General features: G+C 34.0%; 1 protein-coding gene across 2 annotated transcripts; it reads left to right on the top strand.

Moving 5' to 3' along the window:
- The first annotated feature begins 120 nt into the window (after positions 1-120).
- Positions 121-27,033, top strand: LOC149724564 (uncharacterized). 2 transcript variants are annotated; one of them, XM_089893128.1, is made up of 35 exons: positions 121-211; positions 686-875; positions 1,665-1,793; positions 2,557-2,754; positions 3,114-3,245; positions 3,733-3,814; positions 4,365-4,626; positions 5,041-5,254; positions 6,704-6,869; positions 6,951-7,123; positions 7,482-7,608; positions 8,283-8,385; positions 9,230-9,425; positions 10,154-10,372; positions 10,770-10,907; positions 12,112-12,329; positions 12,601-12,780; positions 13,389-13,491; positions 14,176-14,316; positions 14,916-15,173; positions 15,857-15,991; positions 16,594-16,942; positions 17,764-18,848; positions 18,911-19,043; positions 19,420-19,571; positions 19,923-20,018; positions 21,384-21,522; positions 21,872-22,039; positions 22,333-22,550; positions 22,999-23,166; positions 23,903-24,128; positions 24,722-24,870; positions 25,110-25,364; positions 25,984-26,116; positions 26,393-27,033. In XM_089893128.1, exons 2-35 carry the CDS (start codon positions 732-734, stop codon positions 26,539-26,541), a joined length of 6,738 nt encoding a protein of 2,245 aa, XP_089749254.1. In that variant the 5' UTR covers positions 121-211; positions 686-731; the 3' UTR covers positions 26,542-27,033. The 2 variants fall into 2 exon arrangements, with proteins under 2 accessions (XP_089749254.1, XP_089749253.1); XM_089893127.1 differs by having other exon boundaries at positions 19,414-19,571.

Raw genomic sequence — 27,033 nt, 5'->3', positions numbered from 1 at the left:
CGTTAAGATTGCGTACCAAGGGGGCGATTGCCAACGTAAGTACTGATACTAAACAACTAATCGGTTTTAACCGCATCATTTTTAAATGCTTTTCTACATATCTACTAATAGCGGTCCAAAGCTTACAAAGCGGGCGAAACTACGGATACAGTTACGATGGGTATATACAGCACACGGACACAAATCAAAACACAACTGGATTCAGATTAAGGTAAAAAATATGCTATGAATTAGATTGCCGTTTATTTTTTTTAAAACGAAATATATAGCATCTTTATGAGCTAGGGGGAACTACCCTATGAGTAAAACCCCAAATTGGTTTGTAGATTCCTTTAATTATGTGCTAAATACCTACAAACGTGCACATTCGCATAATTTGTAGCGCCCCTGATATTAAACTGTAGAAACATGATCAATGGTTGTTTTACTTTTTATTAGTACTTAAATAAATATTGGTTAAAAAAGATGGTATGAATAAATAAATGTAACTTATTTTATCCTCGCGTCGCGGAAAAAGGGCAGTCGTTAAAACAGGGGTGTACTGTTTCATACACCTTGAATTTGTTATGTATGGCTGATAATTTTGACAACCCATTAGTGACCACTGGGTTGGAGCAATTGCGGTTAATTGTATTGCCCCAAACATACACCCACAATAGATGGTAACTGTTTAGTCCTTGCACAGATGTGTTAGTGTGATTCTTAACGTCCTCGCACCATGTTCCGCACGCATGCAGCTGTCTGGCTGCTTGCTACATGAAGGTGTGTCTTCAAAGGACATTGTGTTAAATACAGAAGACTTGTCACCACGCTCAAGAAAATTGGCTTATGCATTACAAAGGTTTCCCGTGTATTTCCACTTCAACGCTGGAGAGGTGATACTTTGTTCATTAACATTATCTGTAGCAATTTTTAATGGAGTAGGAGTGGGATACAATATATGAATATATGGCCCCCACTGTATATACAGGATCGCTGGTTGGATTATATGACTCCGTGCTGATCCGACTTCATATACAGGCTTCAGCGGGGTGCTATATCTACTGTAGTACTAATTGCTTTTATAACCAGAAACCAAACAGTTCATGATATCTTGCTATGTTTTATTCCTTTTTCTGGTATACAAGTACACGATACGGTATCGGGCAAAAGCTTACTTGACGGCTGGGCAAAGGCTCGTAAGAGCCCGCCATGAACCTAGACTGACCTCGAGGTCTCAGTGCCGATAGTGGTTTCTCGTTATTTGTTTTTGTGTTATGGAAAAGGCGAATTACATAGCGGACAGAATCACGTGACAGCAGTGTGACGTCATGTGATAAAAGCGAATCGATTTGGGCCTGTCATCGGCTAAACGGGATATCATTAACCTCGTTCAACGGGGGGTTTGTTTTCATGGGAAAGTCTCTCATGAGATAAGTCGTATCCGCACTGTTGGCATTGATTAATTAAGTATTGGGATTGGGTTATGTGACGTCACTTTAGGCGTCGAGTTGCAACAAATATGCATTTTGTTCACCATAACCAGACACAAAGCAAGGTGCTTATAATAAAACCATAAACATTACTTTTTCCTTTTTCAAACCTTTTAAACTAATTCCTTTCATGACATATTTATTTTTTATCCGATTGAAATACCTTTTATATAAAAGTGATTTATTTTTCAGGTCCTTAAAATTTTCCTTCATAAAAACGAACCTGCAGATGTAGCCAACATTAAAAAAGGAATTTTATCCACATTGTCTTTGAAGTATAAGAATAATGGAATCAAATACCCACTACGGCAAGTTGTTGATGTAAGTATTTCATGTTTGCACGAATATATGTGTTATAGGCCCCAACCTTTTTTTGCCCTGTACCTGGGGTCCACTGTAGCAGTCTACTGCAACTGTATCATTATATAGTGCTATATATAGTAGGGTGGGGGAAGAGGGAACACCTTTTCGTTTACTTTTTTCTTTTCATTTGGTAGTAAACAAAGAACATTTAAAGACTTATAAAACTGTATCCTCACGACTTCCACAGACCGTTGTTAATTTTTTAAAACGTGATCAGGCTATTTGGACAATATGTGTTAAAGGTGTCTCATCTGCCCTCACCCTACTATGTGTATATATTTTTCTGCCATGCAAGGATAAAGAAAGTTAAACTCATTCATATCTACATGCTGCCGTAATGCTGTTTTCTGTATAAGACACTCAACAGACCAATATTTGCTTTAAAAAATTAAGCCTAGTCATTAAGAGATGTTTCAACAAGTTTAACAACAGTACCCATAATATAATTTTTCTGAGCAATTCTATTCCATAAGGGGTAAGGTATATAACAAGCCAGGAAACATATACTAGAGTTCGCCCATTAAGCTATTTCACATAGTTAAATTAATTATAATAAATAGATTGTTTAATGTCTACCAGAATCACCGGCAAAGTAACACACATGGTAACTCGTAAGCTGGCACGAGGTGTATAAACACCAGTGTTATAACGACTGTCGTTTCCCTGGCCACACTAATATATAGGGATAAAGTAAGTTACATTCATTCATCCATTCATTCAGATACCAACCACCAATATATTTGGGTATGGCAACACCAAACTTGTTGTTAACACAAAGACACGGATAGCAATAGCTAGAAATGTTACCACTACCAAAACAGCAAGGGATCATCAAATGCCGCAGATACAAAACGGCAAGTCAACACTTAGAATAACAGGAGCGAGCGATTCATCTTTGTTTACCTTGTTGCAAAACCAGGTACGTTAATAGAAATTGCCACAAGTATTTATATTAGTTACATGTTGGATTTATAAATAATAAAACAAATACGCAATTCCTAAACATGATACACCTGCCGGTGCAATCGTTAAAATTAATATCCTGTAAGCGAGTATAAGGTGTCTGAAACAGAACACCTGTGTTATAAAGACTCTCATTGCTTTCCACACAGAAATATATAGGATATATTCATTAAATGCATGTTAAAAAATAGTATAATATATGAAATTTTAAAGCCCTAATAAAAAATAGTGTAAAAAATTAATATTCTATTTTTGTATTTTGTTTGCACACTTTTATAAGCCTACCTTATTAAACACACAATTTACTTTATACAGTTAGAAGAACACTTCGGGGCATCTGACGCAACTCAAACTTGTAACTACCAACTGTACAGAGGAAGAAGAATCTTTAGAACTTCGTGTTTTGAAACTCATGAGGTTCCTATGTTAAAGAAGTTTGGACTTCAGGTAGTATTATTTTAGAAATATTTTTGAATTTTTTTTACAAAAATCAAATTTGAATGGTTTTTTATAGAAAATTATTTTAAACAACCGTTTACAGGAAAGAATTCTAAACAGTTTACAGGCTTAACACAGTTTAACTTTAAAATAGTTACCTTTTCATAGATTTTGTTTATTTAGTCTTACTATATTTTAAGGATCATGGCAAACTTGGATCCTCTTGATCTGTTTGCAACACACCACATTTTTAAAAACATACTTTACAATATTTGTATCTTCTTATACCTACTTTGTAAAAGTTTTGCAGCATACACTTTGAATCCCAATTTAATACAATCAACTTTATTTTTTTTTATCAGTTTTCACTTGGCCCACTCTTCTTCTTTTGTAGTAAACACTAAACCAGGGATAATGGGGCAATTCTGGCCTAAATCCCAGCCTTTCCTCCCCCCCAAAATACCCCGAACAAAACAATTTATTATATACATTGCAGAACCACATGTCAACTACAGTGAAACAAGATCTTGTGTTATACAGAGTATACAGATCACGATCAGTGGACAAGTTAACACCAAGTGAGTTATATTACGATCATTATCAAATCTGTTTTGTATTTATATACGTTTTGAATATATTTCTCGGCTGAGATTGCCATTAGGCATAACTTGTTTTCTGAGAACTGATATTTTGGTTAATATTTAGACATATAATTTATTCAACCCAACATTGAACTTAACAAAGTTTCACCATATGGCAGTTGAAACGATGGTTTAACTGAATTCTTTATTCATTTTTTATGGTAGATTATCAATTCTTGGATCATCAGTGTTTAAAAATTCTTATTTGTAAGCCATTTTATTATTTTGGTGCGTAAACTGAGTTGTTATGCCGCTGCATTGTAACTGAAGCATACCTGGTTCGATGCCTTAATCTGATAGGTGTATGTGTGATTGGGCATAACAATTGCTCTAACCCAGTGGTCAATAAATATCAGGGTAATGTGACAATTCAGGCTTAAATCTCAAGTCAAGTGGCCTGTCCTGCTGTATAACCTCACCGAAGTAAAATTGACCTACATTACTATCCAGTTATTGATATGATACTATTATTGTATTTATCCACCAGGTGTTGTAGCGCAATTTGAGCGCGACTACAAAGGTGATGACCTTACCTACAGCCCACAGTGGACGGAGAGCATTATGACATCACAATCCACATTTGATCCAGCAGCTACACTCAATGAGATATTTAATGCAATGGATGTAGACGTTACAATGCAATATACAAAGATGCAACTTTGGATGGCTAACCAGAATGCACAAACAATTATGGGAGTATGGAACACATTATCACCAACATATCCATCATTCAAACAACCTCAATTACTGTAAGCAAAATTACTGTTAAAAATAGGCATATTGAAACTTTATGGGTAATAAACCAACTCTTGCAAATTGTTATGTGCTAGTTTAAGACCTCACCCATACAGAAATGTTTCTTTAAGTTTAAAGTTTTTTTACTACGGCAGAGTGGACAGAGCACATGCATCTAGGGTCTAGACCAAAGAATATTGTTCTAAGGTTTGACACATTTGGAGGTGTATGTGACATAGGGCAAGGCACTTAACCACAATTTGTCCAATCCAGTGCTCACTGATTGGTTGTCCAAATGGTTGGCTATGCCTAAAATATTCAAACATGATCACCCACAAAGCTACACATTTGGTAACCCCTATAAAATAAGACACTTCTATTATGTCAATGCACCACCACACAAGTATAAATCTGTTACATTCATAAAGGAAACTATGGATTCTGCTGCTCAATGATTGCATGGATTCAAAATGGTGCAAAAATGTTGAAGATTGCAGTCGACACCTTGGTTGCCAAACTGCCTTTACTTCTATGCTACCAACTACAGCTTCAACCATCTACCCACCCGAACATAAGTTACAATTGCTAAATATTCTTGCAAGTGTAAAACACCCAACAGAAGGGACAGTACAACGTGTGTTGGTGGGTTTCTTTATTATGTCGACACTTTTTTCTAAGTTGTTATATAGTAGTGTGGGGGAAGATGGGACACCTTCAGCACATAATATCCGAATATCCTGACCGTGTTTTAAACAAGCAACACCAGTCTATAGGAACTGTAAGGATATAGTTGTATAATCCTTTGAATTTTTTTGTTTACTGCTAAATGGGACGGGAAAATAAAATGAAAAGGGGTCCTATCTTCCCCCACCCTACTCTATGTAAATTTGTCCTAACAGTGTTTACAATATAACAATATTTTAATTTTTTTATTACACTTACAAATGTCATATTAAATTAGCATAGTAAAAAGATGGAAACTAACAGTAAAACGACAGTTGTTTTAACACAAGGATAAAACGCAAGGATAAGAATTAGTAAATGTAAAAACATTGGTTATTTGTCAATACATTTGCATTGCAATACAGAAAAAATGTTTTTTTTTAAATTAAAGATGTTTTAATGCGGTTACATCACAAATGGTACTTAAAACCGATTTACAAAAGGAAGATCAAATTTTTATAATTTAATACCTCATAACAAATAGGTTGTTTCAAATTTGAATTTAATATTTGCAGCATATTTGTAAGCCTTATGCAATTAATTCCAAATAACCTTAACACTTAAAAAAATGCATTCATTTTTGCATAATGTTTTGCAGTAAAGATTATTTTTTGGGACATTTTGTATACTGTTGATAACTATGTGTAAAAAAATATTGCCCAAAATTAAGTTATAACTAGAACTTTTTGCAGTATTATGCAACTGCTTGTCTTCTGTTGTTACTGAGCAAACAAGTGTCATGATAGCCACTTATAGAGACATAAACGCCACTGGCCAAGCTAAGCTTCGAGCAGTTTTAACCAAAACGTTAATTTAATGGCCGCCTCACAGTCGACACGTTTATAAGTTTGTCTTAAAGTCATATTTTTTTTTTTTCTATTAAAATTTTTTTCTATTTTTTTCTATAATATGACTTTAAGACAAACTTATAAACTAACAGTAAAACGACAGTTGTTTTAACACAAGGATAAAACGCAAGGATAAGAATTAGTAAATGTAAAAACATTGGTTATTTGTCAATACATTTGCATTGCAATACAGAAAAAATGTTTTTTTTTAAATTAAAGATGTTTTAATGCGGTTACATCACAAATGGTACTTAAAACCGATTTACAAAAGGAAGATCAAATTTTTATAATTTAATACCTCATAACAAATAGGTTGTTTCAAATTTGAATTTAATATTTGCAGCATATTTGTAAGCCTTATGCAATTAATTCCAAATAACCTTAACACTTAAAAAAATGCACTCATTTTTGCATAATGTTTTGCAGTAAAGATTATTTTTTGGGACATTTTGTATACTGTTGATAACTATGTGTAAAAAAATATTGCCCAAAATTAAGTTATAACTAGAACTTTTTGCAGTATTATGCAACTGAAATTCTGGATTCTTCGACTGTACTTGCACTGGGAAAGCTTGTGAACAATCACATTACTTCACCATCTATATTGACATCACCTGAGCTAGTGGATGAATGTCGAGAGTTCTTGCATAACATTGTAACCAACAAATGTGCATTGTCCTCTCTAGGTAATGATACTTTACAATATGCATAGACAAGCAATGTAACATTGTATAATCCAATCTGAAACTACATTGCTTATATTTCAGACGATGAATCAGAAAAGATTGCAATTTATGCCATCAAATCTCTTTCCCCTCTTATGCAAGATTTACCGGAAGCAATGACAGACTTATCAGATTGTGCTTCCAATGCACCACCATCTATTGCCCTGGCTGCGATACAAGCAATGAATAACGAACATGTTATGACATCTCCACCGGTAATTTAACTAATCAGGCAACAATTTAAAACATACAGCTTACTGCATGAATGAATGCAAATTAATAAAAAAAAATTTACACATGAAAAAAAATTAAATTATTAATAAAAAAGTTACTTATTTGAAATGAATGAATATATGAATGACATTTTTGTATCTTAATGTGGTAAAACAACTTTAAAAATTAAAAGGATTTCATATTTTATATACATAAGTTACCAAATCTGTAACTTTATGGGTCATAGTTATTTGTTTGGCCAAAATTTTTTCAACTCATCGGTGATCACTGGGCTGTAGAAGTGTGTGTAAAAGGTCTTTCACAAAGACACACCTGCTAACAGTTTTTGGTTTTGAACAGGTGAGAAGACAGCTTAGACAAATGTTTGAAAACAGCGATAAACCCATTGAGCTACGAATGGCAGCCTTGCTTGTTTTAATTATGAATGCGCCCACCAACCCTGAACTGTTAAGTGTATTTGAAGTTGGTAAGTATAACATGATAATGTTTTTTACCAAGTAACATACCATATTTACAGCTGGCCAGCATGTGTGTTTTATTTAAATACTTTGTACCTGCTTATGTAACTTTGTTAGTGATTATATCACTGCCAATTTGGGCAAATCATAAATGACCAATAGGTTGAAGCAATTGCCGTAACAGTCTCGTCCAAGGGACATACACCTACAGTGTTTGTTGCGTCCCTTTCAAGCTTTGAACCCATGTCGTCTTAAATGTAACTTACTTTATCTTTGCGTGATCGAAAAACGACAGTCTTTATAAGACAGGTGTTTATACACCTTATGCCAGCTTATGAGTTAACATGTATATTAATTTGTGTGTGAATTTCTATTTTTTCAGAGGCGAGCATTCTAAGTTCAAAAAATGTGCCATTGTAAGACAGGTGTTTATACACCTTATGCCAGCTTATGAGTTCACACATGTATATTAATATGTGTGTGAATTTCTATTTTTTCAGAGGCGAGCATTCTAAGTTCAAAAAATGTGCCATTGCCTTACACACATTTAAACTTGCGCTGTGTAAATTTTAGTGAAGTATTTTATAATATTTGAATGTTGTTTCATCTGTGGTTCATATATATAAAGATCAAAATTTGTGGGTTGTTTTAAAATGTTTAATGATCAACCCTCTTATTACAGCTTCAGACATCAACCAACCAAGAGGTTTGAGAGAATTAGTTGCACAATTTCTAAAATCACAAGTTTTTATGTCTGGTTCTCAACACAGCTCAATTTCAAATGAGTAAGTGTTGTTAAATCGTTTTATAATTGTAATTTTGCAACTAGAGTATAATTCACTCATTCTAATATAGTTTACTTAAAGTCCTTACTACTTTAGCCAACTCAGCCAACTGTAGTCTAATTTCCAAGTCCTTCAGTTGGTACTGTCATAGAACCCAAGTCCTAACTCATATAGAATACTTGGTTATTTTAGGACAGTGGTCCCCAACACGTGGGTCGCGACCCTCAATGGGGTCGCCTGAACGTATTCCGGGTCACCACAACTGACCATAAATTCAGTGACATTGATAAAACATTCTTAAGGTGGCTGTACACAGTATCTGAAATTAGTCCGTTTTGTCCGGATTTCGCTGCTGCTTGCGGAATTCAGAAATGGGTTTGCATACGACTTTGCATGCGAATTCGCATGCCGGATACTGTGTACAGCCACCTTTAAGAGGATTTTTTTGAAAGATGTCTTTGCAGCTGTGTATAATCTTTAGACTGATAAGAATTGTCTGTGTTTTAAAATTATTTGAATTAACTTTATCTGAATCTCGCAGAAAATGGGGTCGCGTACAACAACCGTTTGCAGTTATTTTTAAAATTAGGGTCGCGTCAGAAAAAAGTTTGTTACCACTGTTTTAAGAGACTGTATTTGTTAATGTTCATTTTGTATTATAAAAGTATAGATAACATACAAGATCACGTATTAGTATAACAGCTGTTGTTTTACGATACTTTTTTTCTCATACTTTTTTACTGCAAACTTTGTTTCTGTAAAACTTTGTTTGTAAAAAATATAAGTTAAAAGATATGCAAGTGTAATAAAAGAATTTAACGAACACATTGATGTTTTTTTCCAGCACCGCAGAAAGAATCATTGAATGGGCGAATGAAAATGGTGGCCAACCATTCACCAAAGCAACAATTTTCAAGCATACTGGAACACAAGAAGTCGTGATTCCAATAATAAATAAGAAACTAAACTGCACGAGTGATTTAAAAATTTATTCCAAAGATATTCTCCCTGTTTTTGCAGAAATAAAAGTCCACACTGAGGTTGGTAATCATATTATGTCAAACTTTTCAATAGAATGTATTTAAATTGCAGTTATACTGTTATGATCTTTTTTCATAAATCTTAATATGAATAAAATAACACATATCTTCGAAAGCATGACTTTACTTTTTGACTGGGAAAAACAAATTTCACTGATATGTAGCTTTCTGTTACCAAGAATTGATATTTTAAAATAAATTTATTTATTTCTTTGAATATGATTGAAGTGTCTAATTTCATACAAAATAAAAAACATAAAAATATGAATGAAAGAAGCCATATCTTACTAAGTACGTGTAACTGTAATTTTTTTGGGAAACGACGGATTTGTGGCATACTGTTACCATTTTTACCAAGAATTGATACTTTTAATTTTTTTTTTAATTCGTTGAATATGTCTAAAGCGTCTTGCTTTATACACAACAAAAACATAAAAATTTCAGCGAAAAAGGTAAGTCGCCATAAAATAATAATCAATTTATAAACGTCACGATAAAAGTCCGAACATGTTTATATATATAGTAGGGTGGGGAAGACGGGACACCTTTAGCACAAGATATTAAAATATTCTGATCGAATTTTTTTTAATTAACAACAGTATATGGGAGTCATGAGGATGCAATTTTATAATTCTTTGAATGTTCTTTGTTTACTACCAAATGGGATCTAAAAATACACTGAAAAAGTGTCTCATTCCCCAACCTAGTATATGCTCTATATTTTCCAGATAAACCAGAAGAAAATTTCCCTTATTGAGGCAAGTATTGACACAGGACGGCTGCTGTCAATAATCTCACCTTTGCTTGGCCATGGGGGTGTGATGCCCCTTGATACATTGCATGAGTTATTGAACATTCCTTTGTTTAAGTGGCTGGAGCCTGTGTTGGTCAAACCTAAACCTTTGTCTCAAACCCAGCAGACCAACATGGATAAGATAACAGAGCAGGTGAGAATGACAATAAAAGAGCATGGCTCTAATGGATGAGCACGTAATTAAAATTAAAAAAAAATCAATTGCTAAACATGTAACTTACATTGTAAAGATGTAGTTAACATACATAGTTTTTTATAACATGTTTCTAAGCATGTTATCTTTTATTCCACTGCTGGTGTTGCATGGCATTTGTACTTCTTATAAACAGATCTTCTGCTAAAAAATTCCTATAACCCAACAAAGCAGTATGGAAAACAAAACTTTAGTTTAAAAAATATTTTCGGCCGGGTTATTTTTTGGAAAATTTATAGATATATTTCGAAAAATTAAAATACACAACTTCTAGTGTTACTATATTTATATTAAAAAAATATAACTTTTATATTAATATGTTTTTAATTTTTCCCAGTATCGTATTGCAAGGACACTTCTTCAAACACAAAAAACGCCAATGATGAAACTAAAGGTTCTGGGAGTTGACACTGACTTGTCATCATTAGCTGAGGTTCCACAAGTGGAGAAACTTAGCATTAAACAACTTTTAAGAGTAAGAATTCACTATTTCTTTGGTGGAAAGTTGTAATTACTGGTTTTCTTCTTGCCTAAGAAAATTGCCTATTTGGGGTAAAAAATAGTAATTTAAAATGATTTTTTGTTAGATAGTGTAGATATTGACACTGTTTTTTCCTATTTAATTTAAATTTTAAATATTCATAGCAAATTTTAAACATATTTAAATATACGCTTGGATTTCATAAATCTGTATGCAGCAACAGATTCATGAAAAGCCATATTTAAAAATTTTCCAAACTATTAAAATGTGTTAAGATTGCACGAATTTAAATTTTTAAATTGTCTAAATACACGCCTAAGTTTTTTTCTAATTTTTAAGTTGTCTTCAGGCATTGCCCAACTGGTGCTAGTGAAGAATCCCCCCCTCCACCTTATTTATGTTGGACCCCTAGGTTAAGGGGTTAGGTGTTGATGGTTAGGGGGTTAGTGGTTATAGGGGTTAGTAGTTAGTGGTTATAGGGGTTAGGGGTTAGTGGTTAGGGGTTAGTGGTTAGTGGTTAGTGGTTAGTGGTTAGTGGTTAGTGGTTAGTGGTTAGTGGTTAGTGGTTAGTGGTTAGTGGTTAGTGGTTAGTGGTTAGTGGTTAGTGGTTAGTAGTTAGTGGTTAGTGGTTAGTGGTTAGGGGTTAGTGGTTAGTGGTTAGTGGTTAGGGGTTAGTGGTTAGTGGTTAGGGGTTAGGGGTTAGGGGTTAGGGGTTAGTGGTTAGGGGTTAGTGGTTAGTGGTTAGTGGTTAGTGGTTAGTGGTTAGTGGTTAGTGGTTAGTGGTTAGTGGTTAGTGGTTAGTGGTTAGTGGTTAGTGGTTAGTGGTTAGTGGTTAGTGGTTAGTGGTTAGTGGTTAGTGGTTAGTGGTTAGTGGTTAGTGGTTAGTGGTTAGTGGTTAGTGGTTAGTGGTTAGTGGTTAGTGGTTAGTGGTTAGTGGTTAGTGGTTAGGGTTAGGGGTTAGGGGTTAGGGGTTAGGGGTTAGGGGTTAGGGGTTAGGGGTTAGGGGTTAGGGGTTAGGGGTTAGGGGTTAGTGGTTAGTGGTTAGTGGTTAGTAGTTAGTAGTTAGTAGTTAGTGGTTATAGTGGTTAGGGGTTAGTGGTTAGCAAATAAGGTGGGGAGGCGGAACTCTTCACTACCACCGTGCCTTATTACATAGTTTAAAAACTCTGATATAAATATACCATTCCTTCTAATACAGCTGTTTGAAAAGCTTGAAAGTGGTATGGACATCAACCAGATGCTAATGGGAAATCCAGTCCATTTTGAATCAGCCATTCCGACTTCGATTGGAATTCCTGTTATAACAAACATAGATGTCTCATTTCTGGCGCACATTACTGCTGATGTAATGGTGGAAATTAAGAAACTTTATTACACTGGACGAGGCTCCGTAAAATCAAACCTATTAAGTCCAATGTAAGAAACATTTATTGTTAAGATTAAAAATCTTTTGTTTTATTTAAATACATATTGAATAAAAATATAAAAATTTACCAAAAAAGTAAAAATTTTATAAAAAAATGCAATACATTAAACAAAATCATAAAAATATTTGCAAAAAAGTAAACTTAATTTAACAAATTTTTATTTTAAATATGAAAAATATGTCATTTCTCTAACTTTCAAATAAATAGTATTTTTTTCCATTAATTTCTGTACTCCATAAAAACGTTATTATATTTCTCAGGGTGCATACAAGAATTTCATTGGAACGTAGAATAGAATTTCCACGTAGCACTTCATGTGGATCAGCTTTACATCTCAAACTATTTTCAAACACGACTTTTGTTGGGTTGTCGGAGATAAATTTTAAACCAAGAGAAATTAGGATAAAGAGCACATTTCCCAAAACAATCATTAAAGCAAGGTAATAACATTTCTCAGTATGTGAATTCTAGATATTTTTATATGTAGCGACCAGGCTTATTTTCTTCCCACTAAATGTAATTATGTTTTTAACTGTAAGCGTGTTCTTACAACTGTTGTTTTGTTGATATATCCTGTTTTTTCGTTTGAAATATTTCAAACCCTTTGCTACCGTAATCGAAGAGACGAATAGAGTTATTAATATATCAAAGCGTTGACTGCTTAAAACAATAGCTTACCTTGAAGCCTAACATTCATTGCTTTATCCCAGTCTCTTATAGGTTGTCCAAATTCAGTCACACATACATTAAATAAAAAAACAAAACTTATTCACCCACAAAATTACATAGATGGTACTGCACAAGATTTATAAAAAAAACACTTGTGGTATAAAATAAATGCTATTTTCCCGCCCCACACAAGGACAAACAAGTTACTTTTATTCAGATGTTTTTTTTCATTTATTATGTCTGTGTATGACTGTTTTTTTTTTAATTTTTCATATGGGTCAATTTTCTTTTATATTCCCGATTTCATATGCTAATTTTGTTCTTTAACTAAAAGAGATATTATAAAAGGTTTAGCGTTTATGCCTTGTTTTTATAAAAGGGTGTTTCCTTCCCCATCTAAGTGGGCAACCAATGTAACAGATGGAAGTACAAGAAGATGTGTTTATTCCACCATATTCAACGATTTTGGTGTTTATGCCAGGGTAAGAGAAAATATATTTTATCCATTTAATTAATTATAATTTTCCTTTAAAATCTTAAGAACATGGTTTAATATTAGAGTAGAAATATCACTCTGGTAAACCAGCCACATTCCTTAAGTTTGATATGTGTTATTCTTTATATTAAATGCATCTAAATTTTACGATACGACCCCAATATTAATAAAGGCTATAAAAAATAAATATAAAGAACACCTTTTACACCCTTGAATAATGTAAAATACATTCTAAAGGAATTATGGCCACAGTTTAATATTTTTCATTGATATTGTTTTAGCTCTTATTTTACCATTACTTTTTGTCTTTATTTTTCCAACTAATTTGACCTCCGTTATCGCATTATAATGCGGCGCCGTGGCAAAGTGGTTAGCGCGCCTGTCTCTAACCCAGGAATAATGGGTACAAGGCTCGTCGCTGCTACCATTGTGGGCGTATGTGTCCTTGGGCAAGACACTTAACGGCAACTGCTCCAACCCAGTGGTCCGTACATAAAAATATCCAAAAAAATATTCATCCACAAAGTAACATACATGGTAACTCGTAACCTCGCTGGCCAAGGTGTATGAACACCCGTGTTATAACGACTGTCGTTTTCCGGCCACATGATAATAAAGTAAGTTACATTTATTCATTCAATGCCACGAACCAAAATAGAACATTTTACAGAGATGCAGCAAATCCTTACTAAACATTGAGTATCTTTTCAAATCCCATTCATTGAGAAAACAAGACATGACAATAAAGTGGGGGCCGATGATGACAGAAGTTAACAACCAATTGTTACCTTCAATGGGTGTTCATGTAACGGTGAGAATATGAGTAGAATAGTAACAAATAAATGCAATATAATTTTATTTTATTGATTTAAGCTATAAAATTTTTATCGTTTTGAGCTACAAAATTAAAATAATTTGTTTCTCGTTCGGGGCTATAAAATTAAAAAAAATTTTTATTGTTTTAAGCTGTAAAATTGAAATAAAATTTTTATCACTTCGAGCATTAGTAAATGTTGTATATTAATGTTGTTCATCTAGCACACTGGTAAGAATGTCTGCTTTTAACCCAGATAATGCTAGTTTTAACAGCAATTGCTTCAACCCAGTGATCACTTATAGATTGTGAAATGTCGGTCATATATTAAAAACATTGAAAAAGTAATCACCTACAAAGTTACATTTGTGGTAACTTGTAAGCACACGAGGTGTGTGAAACAGAACACCTGTATTATAATAACTGTTAAGTTGTGGAAAAATATAGAATGCCTCTTAGAAATTAAAGCATAAAGTTTTTATTTTTCAACTGATCTTGTATCACAGTAAGTCTATATTGATTTTTTGTGCTGTAAGATCAGTTATTAAAAAATAAGTTAAATGTAGAAATAACAGCAGAATGGTATATTTTTGCAGGAAAACGGACCGCTATCTACATTCAGTCTGAACTACATTCCTGCTTTGCATGAAGTTAGATTTGAGAAAAAAAGAGGCACTGACAGAGTTTGGTTGATGAATTGTAATCTGCTTGTTAACATGAACAGCAGAACTGCAAAACTTGAAAGTTTATTTTCAAGCTGCAACAGAACTACTGGGATGGTACCAACTACGCAGCTGACTTTGTTTTTTAAAAGAACTAAGGAACAAGAAACTTTTCAGCAAGTAATGGCACAGGTGAGAGAATTTTTCCCACATTAGAAGAAATCAAATAATTCAGAAAATTTTAAAATACCCAAGTCGAAATATAGTGACAAAAACATAGTCATTAAATCACAAATGTGGAACAAAAAACCATGTTATAACGACTGCCGTTGCCCCACCATGCTAGGATAAATACGTTAATTTCACATTACATCGTTTCACATTATATCGTTAATTTCACATTATATCAATTGTAAGAAGAGCTTCTTAGACTGATAACATGCCTGTCGGCAACTGTTAAGTATCTGAATTATTTACTTTGAATTGTTGGGAAGGTATATGTAACAGTTGGCATCATCGCTGAATTACTGTAGGTTTCAAAAAATACAAAGTTTGAATTATTGTATGTAATGAATGTAACTTGCTTTATCCTTGCGTTGCCAGAAAGCGACAGTCGTTATAACACAGTTGTTCATACACCTCGTGCCAGTTTGCGAGTTACCATGTATGTTACTTTGTGGGTTGACTTTAAATTGTTGGGAAAGGTATGAGTAACAATGTATTAGTTGGCCTGTTACCCCGAAAATGTCAATTCAAATGATAAATTGCAAAATGTGCTTAATCTGACTTTTATCATGTGTGGCAGTAATGGCATATTTATTAGAACTATTGAACAGTTTTAATAACAGTGTAACAATGTTGATATTTTTCTACAGGATGGTGGTCAGGCAGGTCGCCTGCCAGCGTTTGATGTTGAAGGTGTTTTTAGAAGTTATGACACGGTTAAAATGACAATGATCGGCCATATACCTAAAGTGAATGAATTCAACGACTATAGATCAGTTTTTAATGTAAGTTTATAAAAGTTGACAACACTGGTTGTTTTGATGTATATAGTGCTTTGTGGGATTATAAAAAAACTATATTTGACTAATTCCGGCGCCGTGGCGTAGTGGTTAGCGCGCCTGCCTGTAACCATTTGGTAATGGGTTCAAGGCCTGTCGCTGCTACCATTGTGGGCGTATGTGTCCTTGGGCAAGACACTTAACGACAATTGCTCCAACCCAGCGGTCACTAATGGGTTGACAAAATTATCAGCCATACAAAAAATAAATAAATAAAAAATCCCCCAAAAAATAATCACCCACAAAGTAACATACAAGGTAACTCGTAAGCTGGCACGAGGTGTATTAACACCCATGTTTTAACGACTGTCATTTTCCGGCCACGCGAGGATAAAGTAAGTTACATTCATTCATTCAATTCATCATAAATAAAACCAGGAAAATACCCAAAACCTTAGTTTGTAGGCCAGATTTGGCCCATGTCTAATTATTCTGCTAGTGTTATACTGTTGCTAAGATTTTTTGTATATAGTGTAACAAAATGATTTTTGCACTAAATACTTTTTTAAGGTACAAAATGTATTTTGATCTGTAAACTTTCAATGCAGATGTATCCTGGTGTATATCACAGAGAATCTTCCCCACTGTTCACTGTGATTTGGTCAGCGAAAAATATTGTTGAAAATGGAGATACGGGTCGAAATTTCAACATAACCGTCAAGAATACGGACAACGATATGTTTTTAGGTTCTTTTGAAACAATATCTCTTTATTCGACTTGGTTTTCCAATCCCAATGCATCTCCAAGCGTTTTCAGAAAAACAGTTCTGTTTGAAATGCAGCCAAAAAGAAGCACAGATAGAATTCCTTTTATTGACTCACGTATGATGTTAACTGGTGGGAATATTTATGGAGATTACGACTGGACGGCTTCAGTTACAACACAGTTTTTCCAAGGTACCTGATAATACAGATAAATTGTTCAACAAAAATCCCCAAAAAATGGCAGTGCTAATAGTTGTTCCAAAAAAATCCAAAAAATGGCAGCATTGTTAGGTTTTTATATACCAATAAAGTGTATTTTTACAGAGTGTTTAGTGGTTTTGTGACAACATTTTTGTTCTCTCTTTATACTATCTTGTATGAATAACAATCAAAACCTATATTAATATATTGAGTAGGTTCTTATTTGGCAGTAAACAAGTATTAAGTAGAAATAATAAGAAATAAAGATTTCCAAATAATAAATTTAAATAAGATACTGATAATGCCATTTAAATAAAATATGTCAAAGCAAAATTAACGTAATTAATGAATGTAACTTACTTTATCCTCCCGTGGCCGGAAAACGAAAGTCGTTATCACACGGGTTTACCACCTCGTGCCAGCTTACGAGTTACCATATATGTTACTTTGTGGGTGATTATTTTTTTGGGGATTTTTTTATTTTTTTATGTATGGCTGATAATTTGGACAACCCATTAGTGGCCACTGGGTTTGAGCAATTGCTGTTAAGTGTCTTGCCTAAGGACACATACGCCCACAATGGTAGCAGCGTTGAGCCTTGAACCCATTACCTCTGGGTTACAGGCAGGTGCACTAACCACTTTGCCACGGCGACAAAAATACCTAATTAAGTATTTAACAAAAGAAACTACAATACATGATTAAATCTCAAAATGTAACAGAATACAATTTATTAAACTTGACTTTTGTCAGTTCGGTATTCCATAGCACTTAATTCTGTAATTCATAAACTTTAATAATAACTTATCCAGGTCAGTGGTCAGTGAACTCCAGTTCTGTTGGAAATGTTGCAGTAAAAAGTCACCTTCTTTTACCAAGAGAACGCATCACAATAAACACTGTGAGGACAACGGATCATCATGCGGTTCGTATTTCTCCTGACCAACCATTGACAGAAACTTATGGGTTTGATGTGGACATTACTGGCAAGGGTCAAGTCAATGCTACTATGTTTGCTTTAGTAAAGCAGTTTAAATCATATGTTAAACTATCATCCCATCAACTTTGCAACTACTGCTTTGGAATGGAGGTTAAATCATTAGCTGTATCTGGTTCTGCAAGTTTAGTCGTGAAAAGTAACCATGTTTCAGCAGCTTTAACTTGCCACAGCCACCCCAGTGTTCTAGCAACATTACTTAGTCCAAAATTACTTGCCTTAGTAATGAATGAGAATGGTGTCTCACATATTTCAGACAATATCACGTTAAAACTCTCCCCCTCAAGCATAATGCTCACACATAAGCCGTGGTTAGGAGTTTACAAATGCTTTGAAGAAGTTCAGTTGGTTTGGAGCCATGACCAGACCGAATCTTATCAATTACTCGCGGGTTCAACTTGTGACCATAACAATGTTTTAGACTACAACATAAAAACAAATCTAACGTACTCAAAGGCAGAAGATGACACAGAAAAAACTAGGAACTTAATATTTGGCATACATGTACATAAACCAGAAATGATGAACTATTATGAATCCGGGTCCTTGATGGCAAAAACAACTCCTCAAAGCTTGAAAATACTTAAATTGGGCAGAGACTCCACTTACAGCTTAATGTCAGGCATTGAAACACCAGTGCAGAACAAACATGGATTTGGAAATGTAACTGCCGTTCAGCGTACATTGAATCCAAGTTCACTTTCTTTTGAAAACCCAACGTATGATGTAACTGCATATTCTTCATATCCTGCATTGTCTCTAGTGCCATACGGTGGACAAAACATAGGTGTATTAAACGCACAGTTACATCTGCGTAATAGAATTGAATTTCTACAACTCGTTTCTTCAATTTGTGGCGAAGAACCAGAGTGTATTGCAACTAAAACTGCCCAACAATTGGTAAAACAATTATTTCTGTTACCATAATTTTCAATTTGAACAAAAAATGTTTGAAATTTCAGGCAAGCGGCAAAGAAAACATGGAGACAATTTCTAAACTCTGGCAGTTTGTTTCCACGTTTGACAGCAGTTTTATAAATAAAGCGTGGTCAACTCATTACACCGCTCTCAATGTCATGCCAGAAGCAGTGGCTGGTTTGTATTAGCTATAACATTGGTTCTCTTGAACATTTTTTGATTGATAAAGTTTTACAATTTGATTGATTGTAACTTTATCCTCGCCTGGCTGGAAAACAACAATCGTTATAACATATGTGTTCATACACCTAATTTGGACTACCCATTAGTGACCACTGGGTTGGAGCAATTGCCGCAATATACTTTCTTAAACTAGTAGAATAAAGCTTTCGTTCTTGTTTTTTAAACAAGTAAAAACCATTTTTTAATCAAATTATTGAAAGAAAATCTTTCTGCAAAATAATTTTATGATAAAGAACCACTGTTCTAAAAATGAAGAAACGTAAATAATAAGGATAGTTCATACATTTTACAAACAGTTTATCAGTTACAGTTTACAAAGACACTCTTTCTGAGATGAACCTCAGAGAGTTAGGAAAAAGTGTTCAAGATGTAATTGGCTCGGTTTTACGAGGACAAATCAGCTTGCCAGAGACTGGAGTATGGGTTGAGCAATTGAGGCAATTGGAAGATAATGTAATGATGGTATGTAGCATAACATATCATTATTTTTGATTTTTAATTTGATCATATCAAAATATTAGATCATATTAAAGAAAAATGCATAACTTTGCTGATCTATGCTACGATATCCTAATCAGGTTACAGTTACCACTGTTGGCAAATAATCGCCTACAAAGTTATATATGTGGTAACTTGTAAGGGGCACTAGCTGAAAAAACAGAACACTCGTGGTATACGGACTTTACCTTTTACACCATTATTCTCTTTAAATTGAAATAACTAACATGTGGAAATTAAAGGCAGAACAATGATCACTAAACACTATGGATAATATTCTTGTTGAAAAAAATAATACAACACCATTTTTGTTAGATTACCCATTACCTTGGCAGTCAACTACAGCATGGTTCAGAACCACGTTTCTATGATCTTACTCCAGTTAAACAAACTTTGAGAATAATATTCAAGGTAAAATATTCAGTAACTTTTATTTGTGACTTTTATTTGTGTGCCTTTTTTATTTGTAATAAAAGTTAGCAGTTTTTATTCAGTAGTTACACCTCTACTGATTCATGTTAATAGATTCTAGGCTTCAAACTATTTCTAGAGTGTTTAAATTTAAAATTATACAAATAGTCAGTACTGGGTTCTAAGACGTGGCATAGTGGTTAGCACGCCTGCCTGTAACCCAGAGGTAATGGGTTCAAGTCTAGTCGCTGCTACCATTGTGGGCGTATGTGTCCTTGGGCAAGACACTTAACGACAATTGCTCCAACCCAGTGGTCACTAATGGGTTGTCCAAATTATTAGCCATACATAAAAAAAATCCCCCAAAAATAATCACCTACAAAGTAACATAAATGGTAACTCGTAAGCTGGCACGAGGTGTTAAACCCCTGTGATAACCACTGGTGTTTTTCGGCCGGATAAAGTAAGTTACATTCATTCATTCATTTTGGTTGGGTTTAAAGTTACAAGTTTAAAATATTTACTAATTTTCACTTTGATTTATAGGAAAATATATGTGCCTATTATCCATTAGTTACATCTCTATTAATGTGGTTAGTGCTGGTTGTCTTCAATTTAGGATTTACAGGAAAACTTGTTTGAATGAATGAATGTAACTTACTTTATCCTCGCGTGGCCGGAAAACGACAGTCGTTATCACACGGGTTTAACACCTGGTGCCAGCTTACGAGTTACCATGTATGTTACTTTGTGGGTAATTATTATTTTTTTTTTGATTTTTTCATTTTTTTATGTATTGCCGATAATTTGGACAACCCATTAGTGACCACTGGGTTGGAGCAATTGCCGTTAAGTGTCTTTCCCAAGGATACGTTTGCCCACAATAGTAGCAACGTCGAACCTTGAACCCATTACTTCTGGCTTACAGGCAGGCACGCTAACCACTATGCCGAGCGCCGACTAAAAATGTTTGCATACCACTGAAGCGGAGAGAGATAGTGTTTCTAACTGTTGTTTTTATATAAACCTTTATTTAAATAAAAACAGTTAGAAATGGACAATATAAAAGTAAATAGATAAGCAACGCAAAAACACGCAAGGTTACATGAAAAAGCGCACACGTGTGTTCACTGAGTTATGAGGATATAAATAATGGAAAACAATTGCGGAGACAAATTGTAAAGGAATAGATTATTTGTAATTGATAATAAATGAAACACGATAAGCTTTCGTATTTCTATGAAATTAGTGAGGACAACATTAAGGCATAACATGGGTCCTGGAATTTAGACTAAACTTGACCTATTTAGTATTTTCCAAACCCCAAAATTTTATTTTGTTAAAATAACAAAATATTTATTTCAGGCAATTTATGATGGAGAGTTCTTGCTTGAGCAGTTGCTTGAAAACCCACTTGCTGTATCACCATCTGCCTTCCTTAATACATTACCACTTCAACAAATTCCTTCATTGCTTATGAATAACTTAACTGATACAACCACAGGTTAGTAGGTTCGGATATTTAGAAACTAGAACAACTTACAAAATAAACTTAAAAATTTAAACTAAAATATAGTATATTGAAAGCATGCCTTCTAAATAAAAGATACAGGTTCAAAACTCAATACTGCTAAAATATTGTCAAGTTGTCTCTAGATTTATGCCATTTGCTTCAAAAATGTGGTCACCATAGGGTTGTTTAAACTGACAGTAAAAAAATGAATAAAAAATAAAATAGTTAAAAAATAAAATAGGTCTCCACCTACAAAAACTGCGTAAGGGGTATTAATCCACTATGCATGGTGAAATAGAAGGCTTATGTCACAACTCTGATTTCAATTTACTTTTCACAGTGACAGCTGTAGGTTTCTTTTATCCTGACCAAGGACAATTCATCACAACCAACAATCATTTCCATATCTTTCCCCGACCAAGAAACCCTGAGTGTTTCTGGCTTTCAATGACGGATGTTGATGAGGGATATTTAATTGCAATGCTGGCTGCAGACAATGCATTTTTAGGTAAGAGCTTTTTATAAATCCGTGCTATGGCACGGGGTTAGAGCGCTTGTCTCTGAGGCTTATGACACCAGAGAAATGGGTTTTAGGTTCAACAGCCATTGTGGCCCTGTCTTTGTGCTTGTTATACTTAAAAAATGAAAATAATTTAAACAAAAATATTAAAATTTACTTTTGTGGTAACTCATGAGTGGGCACAAAGTGCTTGAAAAAGTTTAGTCCCATACTTTTTTCAAACTTTCGTTTAAGTTAATTTGGTTCAGAATCTAAACCTGATAATTCTTTTTTTTATACAGGTATGGGAAACGAGACAATTTTCATAGACAGGGCAGGATCAATCTGGCAAATGCTGTCGGAAACCACAAAAACCCCATTAGATCTTCCATTCCTACAAGGCCTGGCAACATGTTCAAGAGATGGACTTGGTAGCATTAACTGTGAAAGCTCAATGACAACAATGAGAATGACGTTTGATCAAGAAAATGACTTTGCAACTATCTTTGCTAGCATGAAGGTAATAGAATTCATTCTAAATGGTATTAAAAAGCAAACATCATTTTAAAATATGCAACAACTATATTACACTACTTTTAAAGTGGACTTAGAACGAGGAAATGAATAACTAATGACACTTATTAATCTTTTGTGGTGGGTGAATTTTAAAACCTATAAAATAGTAGGGAGGGGGGAGATAGGACACCCTTAGAATATAATATCCAAATATTTTGATCGTGTTTTAAACAAAAATTAACAACGGTCGATGGGAGTCGTGGGGATACGGTTTTATAATGCTTAGAATGTCCCTTGTTTACCACCAAAATAGGACGAGAAAATGAAAAAGGTCCTATCTTTCCCCACCATACTATATGTGTTTTTTTTCACCTTGAACCTCTGTGTTGGAAAGCTGACCACTTTGTCCTGGCATTGGTTTTTGTTAAAATACATATATATATTAATCACAGATCAACAAACATACGGACACAATCTTGCGCGGTCTTGTTGGGAAGCCTGAAGCAAGTGGACCTGTTCATTCGCGTGGTTTACCGGATAATACTGATGCACAGAATGAGGAAACTTTTTTAAACGCATTCGAAATCACTGGACACCCCGAGTGCCAATTCACACCTGAGGTTTATTTTTATATATTTGTACATTTTTGCTGTAATATAATATTAAAGTTTGATTTTTTGGTTTAAGTAAGAGGTTTCTTAAATATTGTGGTATTCTAAATTTTTGCAGGTTTTACTTTTGTTTCAGTTTTAGCTTGCCGCAAATATATCCAAACGTTCTAGGGATTTGTTCTTTAAAATGTTTAAAAACCCCTATTAAAAATTTAGGTTTGAATTTAACTTAATAAAGATTTTTCAGTGAATTTTATTTTTAAATAATGAAAGAATTTTTAATGATTTCTTTGAAATATATAGTTAAACAATTTTCAGTGAATTTGACTTTTAAATAATAAAAGCACATCTGGTAAAACTTGGGTTCTTACATCACCAAGAATAACATTATAATTCCAGTCCGGCGCCGTGGCGTAGTGGTTAGCGCGCCTGCCTGTAACCATTAGGTAATGGGTTCAAGGCTCGTCGCTGCTACCATTGTGGGCGTATGTGTCCTTGGGCAAGACACTTAACGACAATTGCTCCAACCCAGTGGTCACTAATGGGTTGTCCAAATTATCAGCCATACATAAAGAAAATGAAAAAATCCAGAAAAAATAATCACCCACAAAGTAACATACATGGTAACTCGTAAGCTGGCACAAGGTGTTAAACCCTTGTGATAACGACTGTCATTTTCCGGCCACGCGAGGATAAAGTAAGTTACATTCATTCATTCATTCAATTACTTAATTTAAATCCCCAGGATATTATCCCATTTGTTGATCCACAATCAGCGAACTACATTCTTTGTGAAAGTGTCTTAGCAAGGTTCCAGAACATACCAGCAGTATCTACATCTCTGTACAATGCATATCTAGAAGCTTGTTCATCCAAAGCCACAACTAGGGAGGATACTTGCAAATATACTAACATGCTGGTTGCTGACTTACAGTATAAGGGGTTTCCCATTAATAAATACAGCTACTGCAGTGAGTACAGTATCACGCAACATAATTTTTATTTATCTTTTTGACTACAATAACTAAGGTCATATTGAATTGATATACAGTAAGGATAAAATATTTTAAAAGGTGTTGGTTATTACCCCAAGTTTATAACGTTTGCTTTAAATAGTTTTATTTGCCTGTTTTTGATAACAAATACCATAAATATTTAAAGCAACAAAGAGAAAGGAATCAACAACAAAGTGACAGTTGTTAAAATGGCCCTGAATAAAAATGGGTTCCAAAAGACTTTGAGAGAGTTAAGGTGGCTGTACACAGTATCCGGCATGCTAATTCGCTTGCGAAGTCGTATGCAAACCCATTACCGAGTTCTGCATGCGGCAGCGAAATCCAAACAAAAGGGACAATCCTTTACCAGCCAGCCAACCAGGATGGCTATTTACTCTACAAACAAAAACTCATGATAAATTACAATTAATAAACTAACCAAAACAAATTAAAATGCAATGTGAAAAAAGCACATGCACAGAAATATGATTTTAATAATTTAATTGAAAAGTAAATCAGTTTTTTTTTAGTGAAAACATAATTTTTGTCTTTTTTGTTTTGTTTTACAGCAACTTGTGGAATGGAAGATCCTGTTTCATCTGAGTTAACTAAACCAAGAGTTATCGTTGCAATATCAATGAGCAACGATACTGTGGCCATGAATCCAAAAGTTATACTTCGTAAAATAGTACAACAAGCTATTGAAGGAATGGAAAATGTAAAATATATGTTTTAGACTTTATATATATTATATAGTTAACTTTACAAATATTTTATCAATATATGCACTGATTGTCTGTTTCTGTGAATATTTATTTAGATTTTTTTCTTGTTTAAAGTATAAACCTTGATAAAGTTTTGCCCAGTTTTGGGATCAAATTATTGTTTTTATATCATACTAAAAAATACTACATTATCTTATGCTTGGTAGCAGAAGTAACAGATTGTTTTAAACAGGTTGAAGTCACGTTAGTCACATATGGAGCCAACGATGAATTCTACCCACCTTACATTCGGACTATTAATGGAAGAGTATCGACGACAGATTTATCTGATCTAGAGACCTCAATCTCGCAGATGCAATTTACAGGACCATCTTATGACAGTTCTTCAACAGTATCTGCCCTAAAATTTATTGCAGAAAACTTCCATGATTGCCACAAAGGAGTTGCAACTTCTGTTGTTATTGTTGCGCCAGAAACAATGAAACAGGTGATGGTTATTCGAGATACACAATCGTAATATTGCAATGCAATTTAACGCTTTAACACAGTGATTAGAGAACCTTATTACCAAACAATGTATGGTTAAAACCTTGGTGCTGCTAACATTGTGTCAAGTGGACCCTTTGCCAAGACAATTAACAGCAATCTTTTTATCCTATTTATCACCAATTGGTTGTTCAAATTGCATCCGTACAAAAAAATACCACTGACAAAGTTATAATATTTTTATATAACAATTACTTTTATTCGTTTCTTCGACTACGGTAGGGAAGATTTAGAAATATTTTAAAGGAAAAGACAGGATATACCGATAAAACAACAGTTGTTAAAGTTACACACCTGGTAAATCACAATCAAGCGTTAGGTGTAAATAATGAGCACACTGATAATATAACTTCTGGTGCCATCATTTATCCAACTTTTTCATTTATTATATCCAGTGGCGCAGCCAAGGGGGTTTAGGGGGTCGCGATATTAAACCAAAAATTAAAAAAATAATTAGAAAAAAAATTAAAAAAAGTTTTTTGTGAAAATTTTTTGGGTAAACCCCCTCCCCCCTTATTTTTTTGGGGCTGCGCCACTGATTATACCTGTGAATTCTACAGAGCATGGCAGGGCTGTTACCTGGTAACCTGGTGCCAAGAATTACTGGGGAGCTGACGCAAGTAAACATGATATCTATGTTGAGCAACCAACTATGTACTGGCTTTGGATTAGACGTCTTCTCACATACCACAGGTGTTTGTTGATTTTAAACGTTTTATTCTGTATGGGCTGGGTCCCATATCCAGACACGCCAGTGAACCTAGTTAGGATTTAAAACTCAGTTGCTCAAAATACCTTATTTAAAAATAAATATATACAGTTAAAAAGAAAAAATTTAAATTTGAAACATAATACAATTTTTGTCATTTTATTTCATGAAACTAATGTAAACAACTGCCAGTCACAAAAAATGTTATTTTATGTGTCCCTGGTGCATAAGCATAAAAATTTGCCAAAATTGTGTTCCAGGGCAATGTTATCTGCCTTCTCAAGTCTCCAATACAGTTGGTGACATAGTACAGCACCTATCTGGAAATATAGGGAGGTCCACACTTTGTAGCTGCATGTATGCCTACCCAAGTGAAGCAGCTCTGCTTACAACGTGCCGTTTCATATAATTTGTTTACTGTATTATTTATAATTCATGTTAAGACTGCAATTTTTTATAAAAGTTCAATGTACGTAGTATCCTTAACAGATAACATATTCTAAAATTTGATTCTGTTTTCCAGTTTTTCTGTTACTCCTATAATATAATGTTATGTTAGTAAATGAACACATGTAGATATTATATATTAATATTTGTTCATAACACTTGTACTCCATAATTTATAAGCAACACTCATTTCAATATCTAAATATATATATTCTGCGACAATTTCTTTTCAATAAATTTGTCAATAAAATAGTTCTGTTTTTGACTCAATGAAAGTCATGAATGATTTAAACGACTTCCCTTCAACAATGAACCAGAGCTCAAGATTGAATGGTCAAGACTGAAAATTACATGTCTACTGTTAAGTTTGTCTCGCTGGTTTGAAAACACATCTATAAATAACAATAATGATATTAATAATTAATACACTTTCACCTTGAAGTGTGGTAACATG

This window comes from Ciona robusta, unplaced genomic scaffold, assembly GCF_009617815.1.
Source record: "Ciona robusta unplaced genomic scaffold, ASM961781v2 AP042729.1".
NCBI classification, from domain to species: Eukaryota; Metazoa; Chordata; class Ascidiacea; order Phlebobranchia; family Cionidae; genus Ciona; species Ciona robusta.
The sequence above is the reverse complement of the archived record's forward strand: the minus strand, read 5'-3'. Positions and strand labels throughout refer to the sequence as shown.

Coding starts and splice junctions, on each gene's coding strand:
- LOC149724564 (XM_089893127.1), top strand. CDS start 732: ATGCAGCTGTCTGGCTGCTTGCTACATGAAGGTGTGTCTTCAAAGGAC. Junction 876..1,664: donor TCCACTTCAACGCTGGAGAG/GTGATACTTTGT, acceptor TTTATTTTTCAG/GTCCTTAAAATTTTCCTTCA. Junction 9,426..10,153: donor AAATAAAAGTCCACACTGAG/GTTGGTAATCAT, acceptor TATATTTTCCAG/ATAAACCAGAAGAAAATTTC.